Source organism: Mustela erminea, chromosome 19, assembly GCF_009829155.1.
Source record: "Mustela erminea isolate mMusErm1 chromosome 19, mMusErm1.Pri, whole genome shotgun sequence".
NCBI classification, from domain to species: domain Eukaryota; kingdom Metazoa; phylum Chordata; class Mammalia; order Carnivora; family Mustelidae; genus Mustela; species Mustela erminea.
The window spans coordinates 60592406-60609493 of NC_045632.1; the positions used below are offsets into that span (position 1 = coordinate 60592406).

The 17088-nt window shown below is 56.3% G+C and overlaps 1 protein-coding gene across 4 annotated transcripts; it reads left to right on the forward strand.

Annotated features, from left to right (window-relative positions):
- The first annotated feature begins 296 nt into the window (after positions 1–296).
- DEF8 (differentially expressed in FDCP 8 homolog) lies at positions 297–16686 on the forward strand. 4 transcript variants are annotated; one of them, XM_032323488.1, is made up of 13 exons: positions 328–398; positions 3440–3480; positions 4689–4822; positions 5840–5937; positions 7452–7601; positions 8434–8575; positions 10235–10399; positions 10987–11114; positions 11316–11429; positions 12176–12256; positions 12953–13093; positions 13256–13365; positions 14315–16686. In XM_032323488.1, exons 3-13 carry the CDS (start codon positions 4699–4701, stop codon positions 14415–14417), a joined length of 1356 nt encoding a protein of 451 aa, XP_032179379.1. In that variant the 5' UTR covers positions 328–398; positions 3440–3480; positions 4689–4698; the 3' UTR covers positions 14418–16686. The 4 variants fall into 4 exon arrangements, with proteins under 4 accessions (XP_032179381.1, XP_032179379.1, XP_032179377.1 ...); XM_032323486.1 differs by lacking the exons at positions 328–398; positions 3440–3480 and adding exons at positions 2212–2820; positions 3137–3240; XM_032323490.1 differs by lacking the exon at positions 3440–3480 and having other exon boundaries at positions 297–398.
- The last annotated feature ends 402 nt before the right edge of the window (positions 16687–17088 follow it).

A 17088-nucleotide genomic window follows, 5' to 3' on the forward strand; every position in this document is an offset into this window, starting at 1 on the left:
CCCCACCGAGTGGGGAGCTGACGCAGGACTCCATCCCAGGACCCCGGGATCACGACCAGAGCCCAAGGCTGACGCTCAACCCACTGAGCCACCCAGACACCCCAGCCGTTTTTCCCTTTAAGTGTTGTGGTTTCTACAAGAACACGGCTTCTGTGATTACAGAAAACATGGAAAATGTGGTATCCGCCATGCCGTCCTGAACAGGCGGGAGGAAGCTTCACCCATTTCCCGGAGGGGGACGCGGAGGCCGCCAGCGCGCGAGGGCGGGGCGCGCAGCCTCCGGGCCTGGCTTGCCATGAGCCTCCGGGCCGCAGGCGGCAGCAGCGGGCGGCGGGGCCGATACAATGTAGCGAGGGCGACGGGGCGGGTTACAATGTAGCGAGGGCGGCGGCGGTCAGGTGAGCGGCGGAGGGGGAGTAGTCTGGGCGGGCCAGGTGAGGGGCGGGGGTGCTGGGGGTGGAGGGAACGGGGGCGCTCGACCCTCGGGGGCTGTCTGGGCCCGCCGCGTCCCGGGGAGCCCCCTCTCCCGAGGGCGCCGGGACTCAGGAACCCGCCCAGGGCCCCCGCCCGCTCCCGATGCAAGGTTCCGACTTGCTCGTCCTCTCTGGGGCGCTGGGGGCACCGGGGACCTGCGCTGCCTCCCACCCCGCTTGGGCAGGTTTATCAGCCCAGAGAGGGGCTCCTCTTTTGCCTCTCCCCAACCCCGGGTGACACTGTCACCGCTTCCGGCCGTCCACACGCGCTGTCTGTAGGATGGGTGAGACCCGCGGCAGATCCCAGGGCTGTGCCACTCTCTGGGAATACCGGGCCTCAGTTTCCTCACCAGGGAATGGCTGGGCGTGGTAGAAGAGGGTATGCTTGTTGTTGTCGTGAGTGAAGTTGCTGGGAGGTATGTCTTAGGGGTGGCTCTCTCCTGAGGCCGGCGGTGGCCACTGTGCCAGGCTTCTGTGGCAAATAACCCTTAAAAGGGGGAGTAGTTCTGCCCCAGCCCCCCGGAGGGTCCTGCCAGGTCTTCTTCCAGGCATGAGACTATAGGAGGTACTTTATCCTATCCCTGGAGGTGGAATTCTAGGGACCTCCAGTTGTGACTGGGTGAGAATAGAACCATCAGGAGTGGACCCGAGCTGAAGCCCAGGACCCTTCAGTGCCTGCTTCATGAGCCCCTGGGCTTTTTTCTGAGGTTCACTTGAGTTGCTAAGTTGTGGCATCCTACCCTCTCTTCCCTGCCAGAGAAGGGGAGTCTCTAGAGGAGGGCAGAGGTGGGATGATAGATTTCCTTCATTCCTCTCAGTCTTCACCCTTCCTGCCTGTTCCTCTCTGAGACCAAGCCTGAATCTGAGCGCAGGGCTTTCTGAGGGGTGAACCCAGTGGGGTAGGGGTTGAGGGGAGAGGGGGAGTAGGGGGTGGAGCCAAGGCAGCTGCTGTGTAATGCCTCCCCTGGGCGTCTGTGTTCTTGGGACATCACTTGTGTGCCCTCAGAAGTCCTGAGGGTAGTATGATTCTCCAGCTTGGCAGGAGAGAGACTGAGGCTAGAGAGGTCGGATGAGCATGTATCCATTTGCTCATGGCCTCTGTGCTAGGCCGGGAGCTGGCACGGCCCGTAAGGAGGCAACTGAAAGATGCTTTTTCCAGGGGAGAGGCTGTTGGGAGGAGCAGAGGTGTTCCTGCTTTTAAGCTCCTCTGGCCGCAGTTTAAAATGGGGGAGGTTTCCTTGGGGTTGGGGTGGTTGTCATGTGATGACAGCGACAGCTCGCTTAGCAACAGCTCTGGGCTATAGGTTCCCCTGACATATAAGTACAAACTTAGTCCTTCTACCCACTCCAGGAGCTAGGTAGTCTTCTTATTTGTGGGCAGGAAAATTGGATCACATAGCTCATCACTGGGAAACCCAGAATTTAAATCAGGGATATCTGATTCTTTTTAAAGATTTTATCTGTTTATTTGACAGAGAGTGAGAGCACAAGCAGGAGGAGCAGCAGGCAGAGGGACAGGGAGAAGCAGGTTCCCCACTGAGCGGAGAGCCTGATGCAGCACTCCATCCCAGGACCCTGGGATCAGGACCTGAGCCAAAGGCAGATGCTTAACTGACGAAGCCCCCCAGGTGCCCAGGGCTATCTGATTCTTAATAAGTAGGCACCTGGTTGGCTCAGTGGGTTAATAACATTAGTAACAACAATAATAATAGTAAGCTGTACCTGGTACTTATCAGATGCATACTGTGTGCTGACTAGGATACTTGGAACTTTGTATTAACTAATTTAATCTTCACAATAACCCTATACAGTGGGCACTGTTATTTCCCCCATTTGAAACATGAGGAATCAAGAGCCAAGAAAGGTTTAGGCATTTGCCCAAGACCATACACGTCAGCTAGGAGCTGACAGATCTGGGATTTGAATAGCACCAATTCATTTTATTACCACAAGGCTCTTGAGGTGATGCCTCAGGATCTGTTTCAGATGTAGGAGATAGAGATCCTTCTCCCGGTAACAGTGCTTAAAGCAGAAGTTTATTTCTGTCTCACTTGAATGAAGCCTGGGGTGAAGGAGCTCAGGGCTTCTATGTCAAACCCAAGGTCGCTACGCCAGCTCCAGCCATTACCTCTGCATCCCAGGCGGCAAGAGGTAGGAATAGCTGAAGAGGGACAGTGCCTACTTTTAAGAAAAATTCCCATGAGATTTTTCTGTTTAAATTCCATTGGTCATAACGCAGTCGCATGGCCACATCTAACTATAGGGAGGCTGGGAAATTGCGACAAACCCATAATCCAGCTTCCTCTGCCCAGAGAAGAAAAAACATACCTGGACTGTTGCTAAAGCAGTAAGTGCAGATTTTATTGAAGACTCTTGCAGTAGGAGAAAAGAGACCTCCGTATGGAGCTGCGTTCAACTCGGAACACAACACAAGCAAGTGAGAATTTATAGCCAGGGAGCAGGGTAAAATCAGCAGGTGGAGACTTGCTGAAGGGACACATCAGGGCTGAGTGGGGATTCTGGCTAAACTGACCCACCAGGATTTCTTCTGAGGGCAGGCTGGGGTGATCAGATGTCCCCTGGGGGTGAGATCAGATTTGAGGGTGACAGGGTATCAGGGTGGGGGAGCTCCTGCTGAACTGATGGAGTGGGGTTCTTGCTAGAACCGGATGTCACAGGAGGGGCCCAGGTGGCCTAGGAGAAGCTTCGGGAGCCCGACTGCAGCCTGGTCAGGCACAAAATCTTTCTCACCACTAAGAAAGATGGGGTAAGTCAGTCCTGGCATAGCCGGGTCTGTCCTGCACTCCGGGTGCTTCCCAGGACACTGTGATTCTGTTGTTTGGAGAGGCACTGGTCGTCAGGGCCCAACCACCCTGAGTGATCTGCCCAAAGCTGTCAGCTAATGAGAGAGAGGAGGCTTAAGCCCATAGTTCATGGCATCTGTGTCCTCTCCTATGTTGACCCAGGTGCTGGGTTCTGCCACATCCCCACCACAGAGGTTGAACAGGTAGGACAGGTCCCACAGTTGGTGCGGGAGTTTCTGACCCAGATGCTGGGCAGCCAGCACTGGGTGGCGTTGGGGATGACTCTTGTCAAGGCTGTCCTCTCTGGGATCCATTGTCTTTCTTTTGGAGGGAGTGCAGATAGGAGTCATAGGCTTGTCTTTAATAATCGTGAATTATTTTAGACTAAATAGCTACAGAGAAAGCACAATTAATACCCGGCACTTTTAAGAAAAACAGTTGACTTCCCATGAACTCATGTCCCCTTGGTGGCAGAGAAGCTAAGGAAGTAGGAGGACCTGGGAAGTGGATCAGTGTCTCCAGTCAAAGCCCCTTTCTACCTTTCAGGAGGCTTTAGCCCTGTGTGTTTGGCCACTTGCTGAACTCTTGGGAGGGGAGAGACGGGCCAGTGGGGAGTGAGGCATTTCCTATTTCCTGAGATCCTGAGGTGTGGGCCATGCACTGACTTGGGCCACACAGAGCCTCAGTGGGAATCTGGGTCAGTGAGGTGTGGTGCTGGCCTACGTGATGCGTGATGAGCATCCCGGAGCCTTCTCCCCACACTGGCAGAGACATAGGGCTCCCTGGGGACCAGGAAGATGGGCCGTGCCCAAGGCCACAGCGCAGGTGGGAGAGCAGGTCTGCCCCCCAGCATTGGCTCCTAGTGTCCAGCACTGTGACCTTTGACAGTTGTCTCTGATGGTTCTGCTCCACTGCTGTGGTTTTGGGGTGCTATGACAGAAAAGGAACACCTGTGCTCAGGTCCAGAAGTAAGGACCAGAGTCCTGGGAGGTGTTGTCTTGTGGGAGTGGCCACGCCTTGCCTTCTCAGCAGTGAGGACATGGCTGGACTGGGGCTGAATGGGGAGTCCTGGGAGGGAGGGGGCCTGGGTTCCAGACTGGCCGGGTACTCTTGGGGTGGTCACGTCCCTCTCCTAGCTCTGTTCCTCCTGCGTGCCCCCTGTGGGTCTCTGTTCCTGAGGGGAAGCTACCAATGGGGCCCAGGTGAGGGGGCTGAGCTGGTTGGGGGAGGGGCAGAGGATGACAGCTGCAGTGTGGGGGTGTTCCACCTGAGTCCTCCTGGGGGAGGGAAGGAGGCCAGACATCCCCTCTGGAACCCCGGGAACTCAGGAAGGGGTTACGAGTGCAGTGAGTCTAGGAGCTCATCTAGAGGCTCATCTCCGTCTGTCCTTGCCCCCTCCCTGCCCCCACAGGTGGGATGCTATGGAATATGACGAGAAGCTGGCCCGGTTCCGGCAGGCCCACCTCAACCCCTTCAACAAGGAGACTGGGCCACGGCAGCATGAGCAGAGGGCCAGCAAGGAGGCCCCAGAAGTCACTTCTGAAGGTAGATGCTGGGGGGAGGCCTGAGTGGCCGCCCCATCCTCTCTTCCCAGTTCCTCCCGCGGACCGTGCTGGCTTTCCCGAGTAGCTGGGCGCCTTACTGGCCTTCCCTTTCCTCCTTGCCCAAGCTACGTTCTGCCTGTTCTGTGGCCCCATTAGGACATGCTCTCCGGAAGGCAGGGATCTGATCTGTGACTGTCATGTCGCTGCTGTGTCCCAGGGCCCAGCGCAGAGCAGGAGCTCACTCGGGGAATACTTGGGGAAGGAACTCAGAGCTGCAGTTTGGTCAGGGAGAGGATGGAGTGGCCTGGACGGAGGCCCAGCTCTTCAGGGGGTCAGGAGGTGGGGCTCTGAGAGCTGCAGATGCAGTCAGGGTTTTTGGGGTGTGTGTGTGCACACACAGAGTTCTCCTGGAGTCCACATGGGGGTTCAGAAATTCTGTTGTGAAATCCGCCAGCAGCCTTGAATCCATATATGCATGTGTAAGGTGTGCCCTAGAAATTGGAATGTTTCTGTGGCGTCTGGGTGGCTCAGTCCATGGGGCATCTGACTTGGGCTCAGGTGGTGATCCCAGAGTCCTAGGATCGAGCCCCCCCCCCCCCCCCCCGTGGGGAGTCTGCTTCTGTCTCTCCCACTCCTTCTGCCTCTCCTCCTGCTTGTGCTCTCTGTCTCTCTCTCTCAATAAATAAAATCTTAAAAAACAACCAAAGAAATTGGGATGTTTCTCTAATACTGTTTTGTGGACCTCTCTCAGCACCATGGGTATCCACCTCATCTTCTTGGTTTCTTTTTTAAATTTTATTTTTAGATTTTTTTCCCACCTCATCTTTTTGCATGGCTCTCTCTTACCTGTATAGGGTTAGGGTTCCTTTGCCAATGCAAACACAGCAGGTATCAGGGTAGGGCCTGGTAGCCCTCAGCATCTCCTGTGGGCTTCTCTGGCCCCAGCCTACTCCTGGGGGAGAGGCAGGTTGATCTTCCTTTCTCTCTCTGCTGCCCTCCACACCCACACCCACTGCAGAGGCCCTGCCCGAGCTGCCGCCTGGAGAGCCGGAGTTCTGCTGCACTGAGCGAGTGATGGATCTTGGCTTATCTGAGGACCACTTCTCCCGCCCTGTGGTAAGGTTTGGGCCTGGGGTTAGAGGGGGACTGGGGAAGTCCCTAAGGCAGGAGCGGCTGGGTATATCCTTGTTACCCCATCCTTGGGGAGCAGGACTGGTCCACCTGCAGGGGCTCCTGGGCCTTGAATCTGAGACCTAATGACACCTGCCTCCCATCTCCATAACCTGGTGGGGAGCCAGAGAGACCAGCTGACCTGGGGTTTGGGGCCCAAAGCTGCTCTTCTGGTTTGGGGCTGTTCCTATCCCCACAATCCAGGTCACTGGGAGGCAGACATGAGAGTCGGCTCCCTCTGGGTCCTGGGGAAGCTGTGGCCACACAGCAGGGTGAGGGAAGGACCACAGGCCACTCTCCTCAGTTCAATTTCTTGTTTTATGGAAGTTTTTCCTTTTTTTTTTTTTTTTTTAAAGATTTATTTATTTATTTATTTATTTGAGAGAGAGACAGTGAGAGAGAGCATGAGCGAGTAGAAGGTCAGAGGGAGAAGCAGACTCCCCGTGGAGCTGGGAGCCCGATGCGGGACTCGATCTCGGGACTCCAGGATCATGACCTGAGCCAAAGGCAGTCGTCCAACCAACTGAGCCACCTAGGCGTCCCAGCTTTTCCTTTTTTTAATTAAAGGGCTCTAATAATCTCTTTTAAAAGGTTTGAAAATCTTTTAATTTTATGCAAAGTATCTTCAACTTTTATTTGAGAGAAACACAGAAACATCCTAAGTAATCAAAAAAAAAAAGATTCACCCAGAAGCCCCCAGTTCTCATTTACTTTTCATTTTGTATTTGTGTTTTATACCTTCACTGAAGAAATTTTTGCTCCCTTGCTACGGGCCACACACCGAGTTTCCAGAGTAGGGGTATCTCCTGCTCTTTGCCTGGTCTCATGGAGGCGGAGGTGGGGGTCCCGAGGACAGCTCTGTCCTGTGCCCTGTGCAAGGTCGGCCTCAGCTACTCTGCTCCAACTTGAGTCCGGCTTCCTTCCCTGTAATAGCAGGGTCCCGAGCCCAGGGCCTTTGTTGGGCCCTGGCCCTGAGTCCTTGTGAGGTGCCGCTGCTTGGGGTGCGTGGGTACCTGGGGCATCTCCGGGCTTGGTGATTAAGCTGGAGGCCACTTCCTGTCCTTCATGACAGGCAAATTGTCCTTCCCTTGGCTTTCATCCAAGAGGAAGTTCTGTAGAAATAAGCAAAATAGCACAGCCAGAAGAAGGATAGGGTTTCTAAAAGAAGAAGTCATGTTTTGGAAAACATCCTGAATTAGGTTTTCAGAGGCACATGAGTGGCCAGGTCCTGCTGGTGGGCAGGTGGCTCGGGCTGGTTCCTACCTGTGCTGCTAACTTTGTGGGGCCTTGAGCAAGTCCTCGGCCCCTCCCTCTGGGCATCTGTTTCTTCATGGAGGCCGGTGACTTGGGGGGGTGGTCTGCCCTGGGCTGGACCTCCATGTGGAGAGCAGGCAGGGTGGGCCTCTGACACTGTCATCTGCCTCCCTCCGCCACCCCCCCCCGCCCCCCGGCCCGGGCAGGGTCTGTTCCTGGCCTCAGACATTCAGCAGCTGCGGCAGGCCATCGAGGAGTGCAAGCAGGCAATCCTAGAGCTGCCCGAGCAGTCAGAGAAGCAGAAGGACGCTGTTGTGAGGCTGATCCACCTCCGGCTGAAGCTCCAGGAGCTGAAGGTGGGCGCTGACCTGACCTGGGAGGACAGAGGTGGGCCTTCACCCCACAGGCAGGCTCTTCTCTGTTAGTCTAATCTGGCTTGGCCAGTGCAGGGCACAGGCCCACCCACCGGCTCAAGTGCATCGGGTCAGTCCCTCCCTGAGCCTCAGGGCCTAGAGTTGGGGGGGGAGGCGGGGACTTCCCGAGTGTGTGTTTCACGAAGGCGACAGCAGTAAAGGTAATGCATCCTGGAGGCCCAAACGCACAGGTTTACCTTGACCGTGGGTGCTCTTTAACTTGCTGGCACCGTCCCTGGGAATTAGAAAGCGCAATATTCATTAAGACACAAAGAAGGCTTTGGTAACAACACGCCTCAAAATATAGCGGCTTAAAGGAATGACACGTAATTTTACTCATGTGGAAGTCCTGTAGGTGACCTAGGGCCCACAGGGCAGCTAATGGTGTTGGGGGGTCCCAGGCCCTCTGTTCTTACTGCTTTGCCAGTCCTTGTGGAGAATCTAAGATGGCCCCTTGTCACCTCTGGGTCTGTACTTAGCAGGAAAAAGGGTGTGAGGGGAGGGGAGGCGTCACCACTCCTGCTTACACACCCTCGACCCGCACAGCATCCCAGGATGGCATCTGGGTGCAGGGAAAGTCAGACTGTTATCCGGATGGTCCAGGCCTGACTGCGTGCTGGGGAGTTGTGTTGCTAAAGGGAAAAGGGGTGTGACATTGGGGGAAACTCACCGTGTCTGCTGTAAATGGTACCTGGAAGAAATAAGTAAAAGGGTTCATGGCAAGGAAAAGGAGGTGCAGCAGCTCACCTGTGACCCCTCCCGGGACTCTCTCCAGGACCCCAGTGAGGACGAACCCAACATCCGAGTCCTCCTGGAGCACCGTTTCTACAAGGAGAAGGGCAAGAGTGTCAAGCAGACCTGTGACAAGTGCAACACCATCATCTGGGGGCTCATTCAGACCTGGTACACCTGCACAGGTGGGTGCCCCGGCACAGGGGTGTCAACACGCAGACCCGGCAGCTCTGGGTGTGTGCGTGTGACTTCTGGCAGCGTGCGCAGTGTTTACTGAGCCTAACGGACTGAGTACCCGGGATGAAACAAGGGGCAACAGACCCAAACTCCCTTCTTTACCAGCCTTTCCTCCACATTTGGCTCTCTAGTACGGTGGCCACAAGCCACAGGTGCCTCTTCCAGTTTTAATCTAAACCAGTTGAAATAAATAACTACTTCATTCCTTAGTTATGCAATCTCAGTAGCCACGTGAGGCTACTGTGGTGGCCACTGTGTTAGACGTTTCTGTTTTTGCAGAGAATTCCTGTGGATGGTGCTGTTCCGAGTGAGCGTGTGGTGTGTTAGACAGTATGGTTCACTGAAGAAAAACAAGGAAAGGCAACAGCGTGGGTCAGGCAGTGTGACGGGTGTGACTTTAGGGTGGAATGAAACGGCATCATGTGACATTTAAGCAAAATTTGGAAGTCTGGGAGTAAGGCAGGAGTATATCTGGGGAAGAATGTTCCTGTGGGGGAAATGTGTGCCGAGGCCCCGTGGCTGGTGTGTGGCCATTGTCTTCAGCGTGGGGCAGAGAGAAGCGTGGCTGGGGCGCCGGGTCTGAGAGGACGCTGGTCCAGGCGGGCTCAGAGGGGACCAAGGGCTTTTCTCTAAGCACACAGGGAGCGACAGGTCAGTGCTGGACATGCCCGGGTTTTATTTTATTTTTTTTAAAGATTTTATTTATTTATTATTAAAGATTTTATTTATTTATTTGACAGAGAGAGTGAGAGAGAGATCACAAGTAGGCAGAGAGGCAGAGAGACAGGCAGAGAGAGAGAGGCGGGGGGAAGCAGGCTCCCCACTGAGCAGAGAGCCCGATGAGGGGCTTGATCCCAGGACCCTGAGATCATGACCTGAGGCGAAGGCAGAGGCTTAACCCACTGAGTCACCCAGGCGCCCCAAGATTTTATTTTTTTGAGAGAGAGAGCATGAGCGAGGAGAAGGTCAGAGGGAGAAGCAGACTCCCCGTGGAGCTGGGAGCCCGATGCGGGACTCGATCCCGGGACTCTGGGATCATGACCTGAGCTGAAGGCAGCCACTTAACTAACTGAGCCCCCCAGGCGCCCTGCCCGGGTTTTAAAAGGACCACTCTGGGCACGTGGAGCACGGCCGAAGGAAGGAGGGGGAGAGCCGAGGGAGGAAGCGGGCTCTCTGACCAGGGTGGGGTGTTTTGGGTGAGTGCGGGTGTGGCTCTCGCTGGAGAGCTGGAAAGAGGCATAAAAGGGAAGTTGAGAAGACTTTACAAATTTTAGTCTCAGCAGGTGGGAAGACGGAGTCAGTACATTTGAGGTGAGAAAACCGTGTGTGGGAGGCGGGTTTCTGAAATCCCTCCTCAGACGGAGTGATTTCGCTGCCCTCGAGGCGTCCAGGTGGGACCTGTAGTCGAGATGGGGAGGAAGGTCCCCTCACACCCACAGGGCGAAGCTTGGGATGGGGACTGACAAGGTCTCTGACATTTTGGGACCTACAGGGGGGCCTTGCAAAGCTCTCAGAGTGAGGTGGGAATTGGGGTAGAGCTGAAGGCTGGTCTGGGCTGCTGGATACCCCCCACTTCTGAAATGCACCCTGTTGCCCCCCTACCCCAGGATGTTATTACCGATGTCACAGCAAGTGTTTGAACCTCATCTCCAAGCCCTGCGTGCGCTCCAAAGTCAGCCACCAAGCCGAGTATGAGCTGAACATCTGCCCAGAGACAGGGCTGGACAGCCAAGATTACCGCTGCGCGGAGTGCCGGGCACCCATCTCCTTGCGTGAGTGCCCCCGGAGGGAGCAGGGTGCGGGGGCAGGGGCCAGGGTAGGCAGGGGTATGAAAATTGGGTAGATCAGACAGTGAGGGGCAGCTGGGCTCCTGGGGCTGGTGTCCTGCTCTCTTTCCATGGGAAGGGGCAAGGGGCTGCTACTGGCATCTTTTCACTCCACTCAAGCAGAGTGAGGTGCCAGCCCAGGTCACCCGGGAGGACCCCCAGTGCTGGCCTGCACTCAACCTCCTGTGTGGCCGCATTGTCACAGAAAGCCTACCTAGATGGGAAAAATGGCACAGTGTCATTAGTGTGCCGCACGTCAGAGATTTACTCCTGTTACTTTCTGGGGTCCTCTCAGCAGTCCTGCAGTGGGGACCTGCTATTGTTCCACATTTTTGACGACAAAACTGAGGGCAGCAGCGTGCCCTGGTCTGCTTCGGGTCTCGTGATGAGAAGACACGTGTCAGGTCTGCAGGGCAGAGCCTCCCAGGTCAACTGTCTCTTGCCCCATACGCTTTCCACATATTGTGTGATTCCTAAGCTGTCGGGGATCCCGAGGGCAGCCCTGACTTTGTAATGACCCGTCACTGTGACAGGGGGCGTGCCCAGCGAGGCCCGGCAGTGTGACTATACGGGCCAGTACTACTGCACCCATTGCCACTGGAATGACCTGGCGGTCATCCCTGCACGAGTCGTGCACAACTGGGACTTCGAGCCGCGCAAGGCAAGGCAGGGGTGTGGGATGTGGGGGGAGGGAGGGTGGCAAGGGTGGGGTAGAGGCCGGGGGTGGGGGACTGGGGCTGGGAGGGGAGGAGTTGGAGCCCCAAGGAGGGAGAGCCAGTGCTTCGGCCTGGCTTAGGCTGGGGGGACGTAGTACTGGGGGGTGGCGTGTGCAATGCTAGGGGTACCTCCCCTCACCCCGCAGGTGTCCCGCTGCAGTATGCGGTACCTGGCTCTCATGGTGTCTCGGCCGGTGCTCAGGCTCCGGGAGATCAACCCTCTGCTGTTCAACTATGTGGAGGAGCTGGTGGAGATCCGGGTAAGGCTGGAGGGGGCAGGGGTGAGGGTGCGCCGCGCTCTCCCCATGTGTCCTGGGAGCAGAGGGGGGATGCCCTCTGCTGAGGTTCGGGGGGGGCCCTCAGCTATCCTTAGGGTTCAAGGCCCTAGAGCGGTGTCCAGTCACGATATGATACAAGGCCCAGAGGCAGTTTGGAAATTTTTTTTTAGTTTTTACAAAAGTAAAAAGCAGGGCGCCTGGGGGACTTCGTCAGCGAAGCCTCGGCCTTCGGGTCAGGTCATGGTCCCAGGGTCCTGGGATCGAGTCCCGCATCCGGCGCTCTGCGCAGCAGGAAGCCTGCTTCTCCCTCTGCTGCTCCCCCTGCTTGTGTGTGCACTTTCTCTCTCTCTTTCTGACAAATAAATAAATAAATAAATAAATAAAATCTTTAAAAAAAAAAGTAAAAAGCAGGTAAAGTTAATTTAGTAGTGTGTTTTATATTACTCTGTATATCCAAAAGATGATTTCAACAAAATCAGCACACAACATGATTCTTTCTCTCTTTCATATGATGTGTTTGAGGGTGAACGCTCCTCGGGCAGCCCTGGCCTGGAAGCCGGGGTTCGAACTCGAGCTTGGCTGGAGCTCTCAGATCTGGGACCATCCTGGGGGCTGTGAAGGCACCATCTGTCCCCTCCCGACCTGGACTGCCTGCCCCCTTGTTCCCCAGGGTGCCATGGTGCGGGCCTGCCAGGGTTGCCGCAGCAGACCTCCTCTCTCACCCACAGAAGCTGCGCCAGGACATCCTGCTCATGAAGCCCTACTTCATTACCTGCAGGGAAGCAATGGAGGCCCGTCTGCTCCTGCAGGTCCGCCCCCCCCCCCCCCCGCCGGAGTGCAGGGGGCGCGGGCGAAGGGGACACACAGATCCAGGTCTCTTTCCAATGACTTCCTAGCTTGCGTGTGTCTCCCATGCTCTGTCCCAAGGAACCCCAGGTATTCAGAGAGCAAACAGGCATTCTAGCCACAAAAGTGTTCCTGGATTCTGTCATGGAGGGGAGCGGGTGTCACCCTCTAGCCCTTGCCTGGGTCTCCATAGAGTGCACCAGGCGCAGTACTGTGCAGGCAGGACTGACCACAAACACACTCTTCAAGGCTCCCCTACTATTGGTTCATTAAGCATTCATGGGTGTTCACTGTTCTAGATCCTAGGGAGCAGGAAACAAAACAGGCAGGAATCCGTGTCCTCACTTCAGGCGGGGAAGAAAAATAAAGAGTCAGGGGGTGGTGAGGTCTGTGAGCAAGATAAAGCCGGGAAAGGGCGATGCTGAACAGGGTCAGGCCCAGGAGGAGCTTTGGCGTGCTGGGCAGAGGTGCGGGGTACCCAGCATGCTGAAAGCAGGGTGCCTGGGGGAGGCACCATGAGCCCCAGAGCCCGATAGCCCCTGTTGCTTCCCGTGAGCTCCCGGGGGCCTGGAGGATAGGCAGGTTGGTTGGGGGAGGGGGGTGGGCCGCAGAAGGGGCCCTCACCCAGTGTTTGGGGTGGCGCTTGCTGGGACCCACAGCTCCAGGACCGGCAGCATTTCGTGGAGAACGATGAGATGTACTCCGTGCAGGACCTGCTGGACGCGCACACGGGTCGCCTGAGCTGCTCCCTCACTGAGACACACACGCTCTTCGCCAAGCACATCAAGCTGGACTGTGAGGTGGGCAGCCCGGGGACCCGCAGGCTGGGGGCATCTTTCTCTCTACTCCCAGTCCCTGGGGCAGGGAGGGCGGGCAAGCCGCTGGGCCCCGTGTGTCCTTGGCCTCAGGTGCCCTCCACAGCCTGCGCTGACCTGCCCTCCGTGCTGCACTGTCGCCCGCAGCGGTGTCAGGCCAAGGGCTTTGTGTGTGAGCTCTGCAGAGAGGGTGACGTCCTCTTCCCCTTCGACAGCCACACGTCCGTGTGCACCGACTGCTCTGCCGTCTTCCACAGGTTCGTGTGGCCCGACCGACCCCTAGGCCAGGTGTGCGGGTTCCCAGCAGGCAGCGGAGGGATGGAGGGCCGAGGGAGGGTGGCATTTGGGGGTCAGTCTTTGCTGCCTGATTTTCAGAGCCCCTTGCCTTGATCCTAGATGTGGGTTTAGACCCTAATGTGTGGGATTAAATTAGAAGTTCCAAGGGGAACAAGCCCCTCTGGGGCCGGGGAGGGGTGCTGTGGCGGGGTGCTGCTCCAGCAGACGGGCACTGTAGCGGAGGCCAGAGGGCCCTTGACTTTCTGGTTCCGGACAGCCCCAATGTCTTGGTGGTTTTTTTCAAACATCCCTAGGCCCAAAGAAATACCTAACGTTTTTATTGACTACTTAGGTTCAAACAACGTTAAGTATTTGTGACAAAAAGACTTAGGGGATGTTTGGAAAAATAATGACATAGGTTGGAAGAGTGATCAGTACAGTTACTAACATAAAGTGGGCCTGCTGGACCCCGCACGGTGCCTCACACTGGGCTCAGATGGGCGCCTCCCATTGCTGTCCACGTGGATTTCCGTCGGGCACCTGCTGTCCGCCCAGCGAGCACTGCTGGTGCAGCCTGGGACTGGAGTGAAAAATGGGTATTCCAGGAGCAGCAGTCCCCAGGACTCGGTGCGCACCCCGTGCCCCAGGTGAGGCTGTGCAGTGGTGGAGTGCTCCCAGCAGATGTTGGATGGCAGCCGGCTGGCAGGTGTGAACCCTGCAGGAGGGGCCCACCCTGAGGCCCTGGACCCAGGCCTCGGGGCACTGGGTGCAGACCTGGCTTCTGCCCTCTGGGAGAAACTGCCTCCATGTGCCCATCCACAGACGAGGGAGAGAAGGGCCTGACTTAGGAAGTCCGGGAAAGCTTCGCAGTAGTTTCACGTGCAGAGCCTAGACCCTTGCCGGGGCTGACCCCACCCTCCCTGTCCCCAGGGACTGCTACTATGACAACTCCACCACGTGCCCCAAATGTGCTCGGCTCACCCTGCGCAAGCAGTCACTCTTCCAGGAGCCTGGTCCGGACGTGGATGCGTAGAGCAGCAGGCGCCCCCCCCAGGCCTTTCTGGCATTCAACCTGCCAGTGATTGCCAAAGTCAAGGTGTTTCTTGTGTTCTGGAGACCCCTAGGGCCCAGCCGCAGACCTCTCTCCGGTGCTGGGCCAACGGGTTGTGAGGATCATCATCCTTGTCCCAGGCACTTGCTGGGACTGGGGGCAGCCTCGTGGGGCTCTTTCCTGGGTGTGCTGCTGGGAAAGCGTGGGGTCCATGAACAGGGAAGTGGGGTGAGGCTTCTTACCGCCCCCTGTGGCAACGAACCTTGAGGAGGCCCTTGGGGTCAAGGCCGCTGGGCTTTGGCCACCCTGAGAACCCCTAGAGGGCTTTGGGGGAGTGGCCGATAAGCCCCGGGAATGCTGGTTGCAGACACCCAGGTGTGGCCTGAGTTTCCTCTGCAATGGATGGTTTGGATCTACCTGGAGGCCCCCATCCTCTTCACCCCTTGTGTGGGGACTTGTAGGTGGCCCTAACTGGGGTGGTTCATGACTGTCTCCTGAGAGCCCTGCTCCTGCCTCTCAAGGTTCTCTCTCTCTGGGTTCTCCTCCGACAGGGCCCATCCAGGGGGTTCCCACCTCCGTACAATATGGAGGGACAGGGGCTGTGAGGTTCTTTCCCCTGGGTGGACCAGCCCCCGCTCCTCCCTTTGTGCTTATTGTGGTGCTCCAGACTGGGAGGCTGGGGGTCCGGTGGAAGAGGCTGTCCTCCTTCCCAGCTGGCAGCAGGGACTGTGCCCCGGGGGGAAGGTCTAGGTTAGGCAACAGGGTTGGCTGCAGTCAGATCTTTGCCAGAGGGGCTCCCTGTGCCATCTGAGGGCTCTGGACAGCTTACAGACCACCACCAGCCACTGGTCTTTTGTTTGGGGGCCTGAAGTCGGGCACTGGGAGTATTTGCTCAAGGGAGCTTTGGGCAGGGATCCCAAAGCATGTGCAGGAAGACCGAGGTTCGGATGTGGAAGGTCCTGTACCCCTGCCGGCAAATGGAACCCCGGGACAGAGGGTGAGAACTCCCAGATCTTCACCGCAGGAGCCACTGTTGGCTCAGTATTTGCGGGGTTGTTTTGTGCTTCAGAGACCCTGCCCTAGGGGGGGTCTGTGGGAAGAGAATGTTCCGTGGTGTGACTCTTATCTTTTGTACCCTCGTGTCTGGATGGCGCTTGGCTGCTGATGTGCACAGGTGATGGGCTCAGGTGGTGCTGGTGGAGTGTAGTCCCTTGGACGTCTGTTACCTTGGACTGGTGGCAGAAAGGTCAGCTTAGCTTGTTGGCTGACAAGAATGGTGGATAAAGACAGCGCTGCCTCCTCCTTGCTTCTCTGCGCCATCAGAAAGCCTCCCATGGTGGCCTTGGGCAGTCCTCTAGTGGTGTGCTCTGATCTGCTTCAGGGTGACAGTGACAAGCAAACCACTGGAGAGGCTGGACCAGCAACAGGTCCCTATCCTGCTTCCCCTTCCTCTCCAGGGCTGAAGAGGAAGCTTACGGGCCAAGTGCCCTTTTCCTACACCCCCAAGTGCACATTTCTCACCACTATGTTCCATTTCTGTCACAAGGACATTGGCCGTTCCTGTATCTCCTGTGTAGCGAACATCACATTATTCCAGTTACAATCACCGTGTCCGTAGGAAGCATTAATAATACCCTGGTGTCTGCTGGACAAAGAGTTGGCTCCCTTTTCTTTTTGACCAAGCCCATTTCCTCCTTCCCAATGTTTCCACTTACCCTGTTGGAATGGCAAAGTCTTTAAACAAAGTTGTGTGTGGGTCTTGGAGTCCACAGCATGGTACAAAGACGCCCAAGACCCAGTCTGCATGGCCCGCCCTCCACAGAGAGCAGCAGGGGTGTCCCGCCGTGATAATGCTGCGGCTGCTGTCTCATTAAATCCATGTTCTCTACACTCTGGTGCACGTGGTGAATTGGGGACAAGGCAGTTTGTTGACACGCAGACCAAGTGCAGGCTTTGGAAAAGCCCAGTATTCCCCATCCAATGGGGTCAAATGTGATCTGTTCTGGGCAGAAGTTCTTGATGGGAATCAGAGGGCCAAGTTTGTGGCTCCCTGTCAGCTCCATTTCTGTGAATGGTGAGAACACATACCTTGTGGGGAGTTTAGGGTCTAGGAAGTATTGAGCACGGGGCCTGGCATGCAGATAATGCTCGGTCTTCTAGAGTCCTCATTGTGGACTTTTGTTAACCCAAGGCAGTCACCGAAAAACTGGATGGCCGTGCAAGTCAAGGCCCAGCTTCCAGCAGCCTCTTGCACAAGCTAGACCCCAAAAGGGCCCTCACTGCAATTTAAGGTCATTCCCGTGGTCTTCAGGAGGACTATAACCGCCTCCCTCCCAAATTGCCTTTGAGCTCCTGTGTACATTGTTTGCAGAGAAATGATCTACAGTTGTGACCAGGATCTCAAAGGGGCCATGACCCAGAGAACATAGGGAGTCTTCTGCTTTAGGACTCTTTGCACACCATCCACACCCGGCTGCAATTCAGATAGGCTGACAGACTGCAACTCTATGCCTACAGAAAGCGGAGAGCCACAGGAACAGTGCGGGCCGGCTGTCTGCGGGCCTGGTGCCGGCCTGTGGAAGCACACGCCCCCAGGATAAAGGTATAGAGGTACACCTGGGCTACTCCAGGACAGATAAAGTATACTATACTG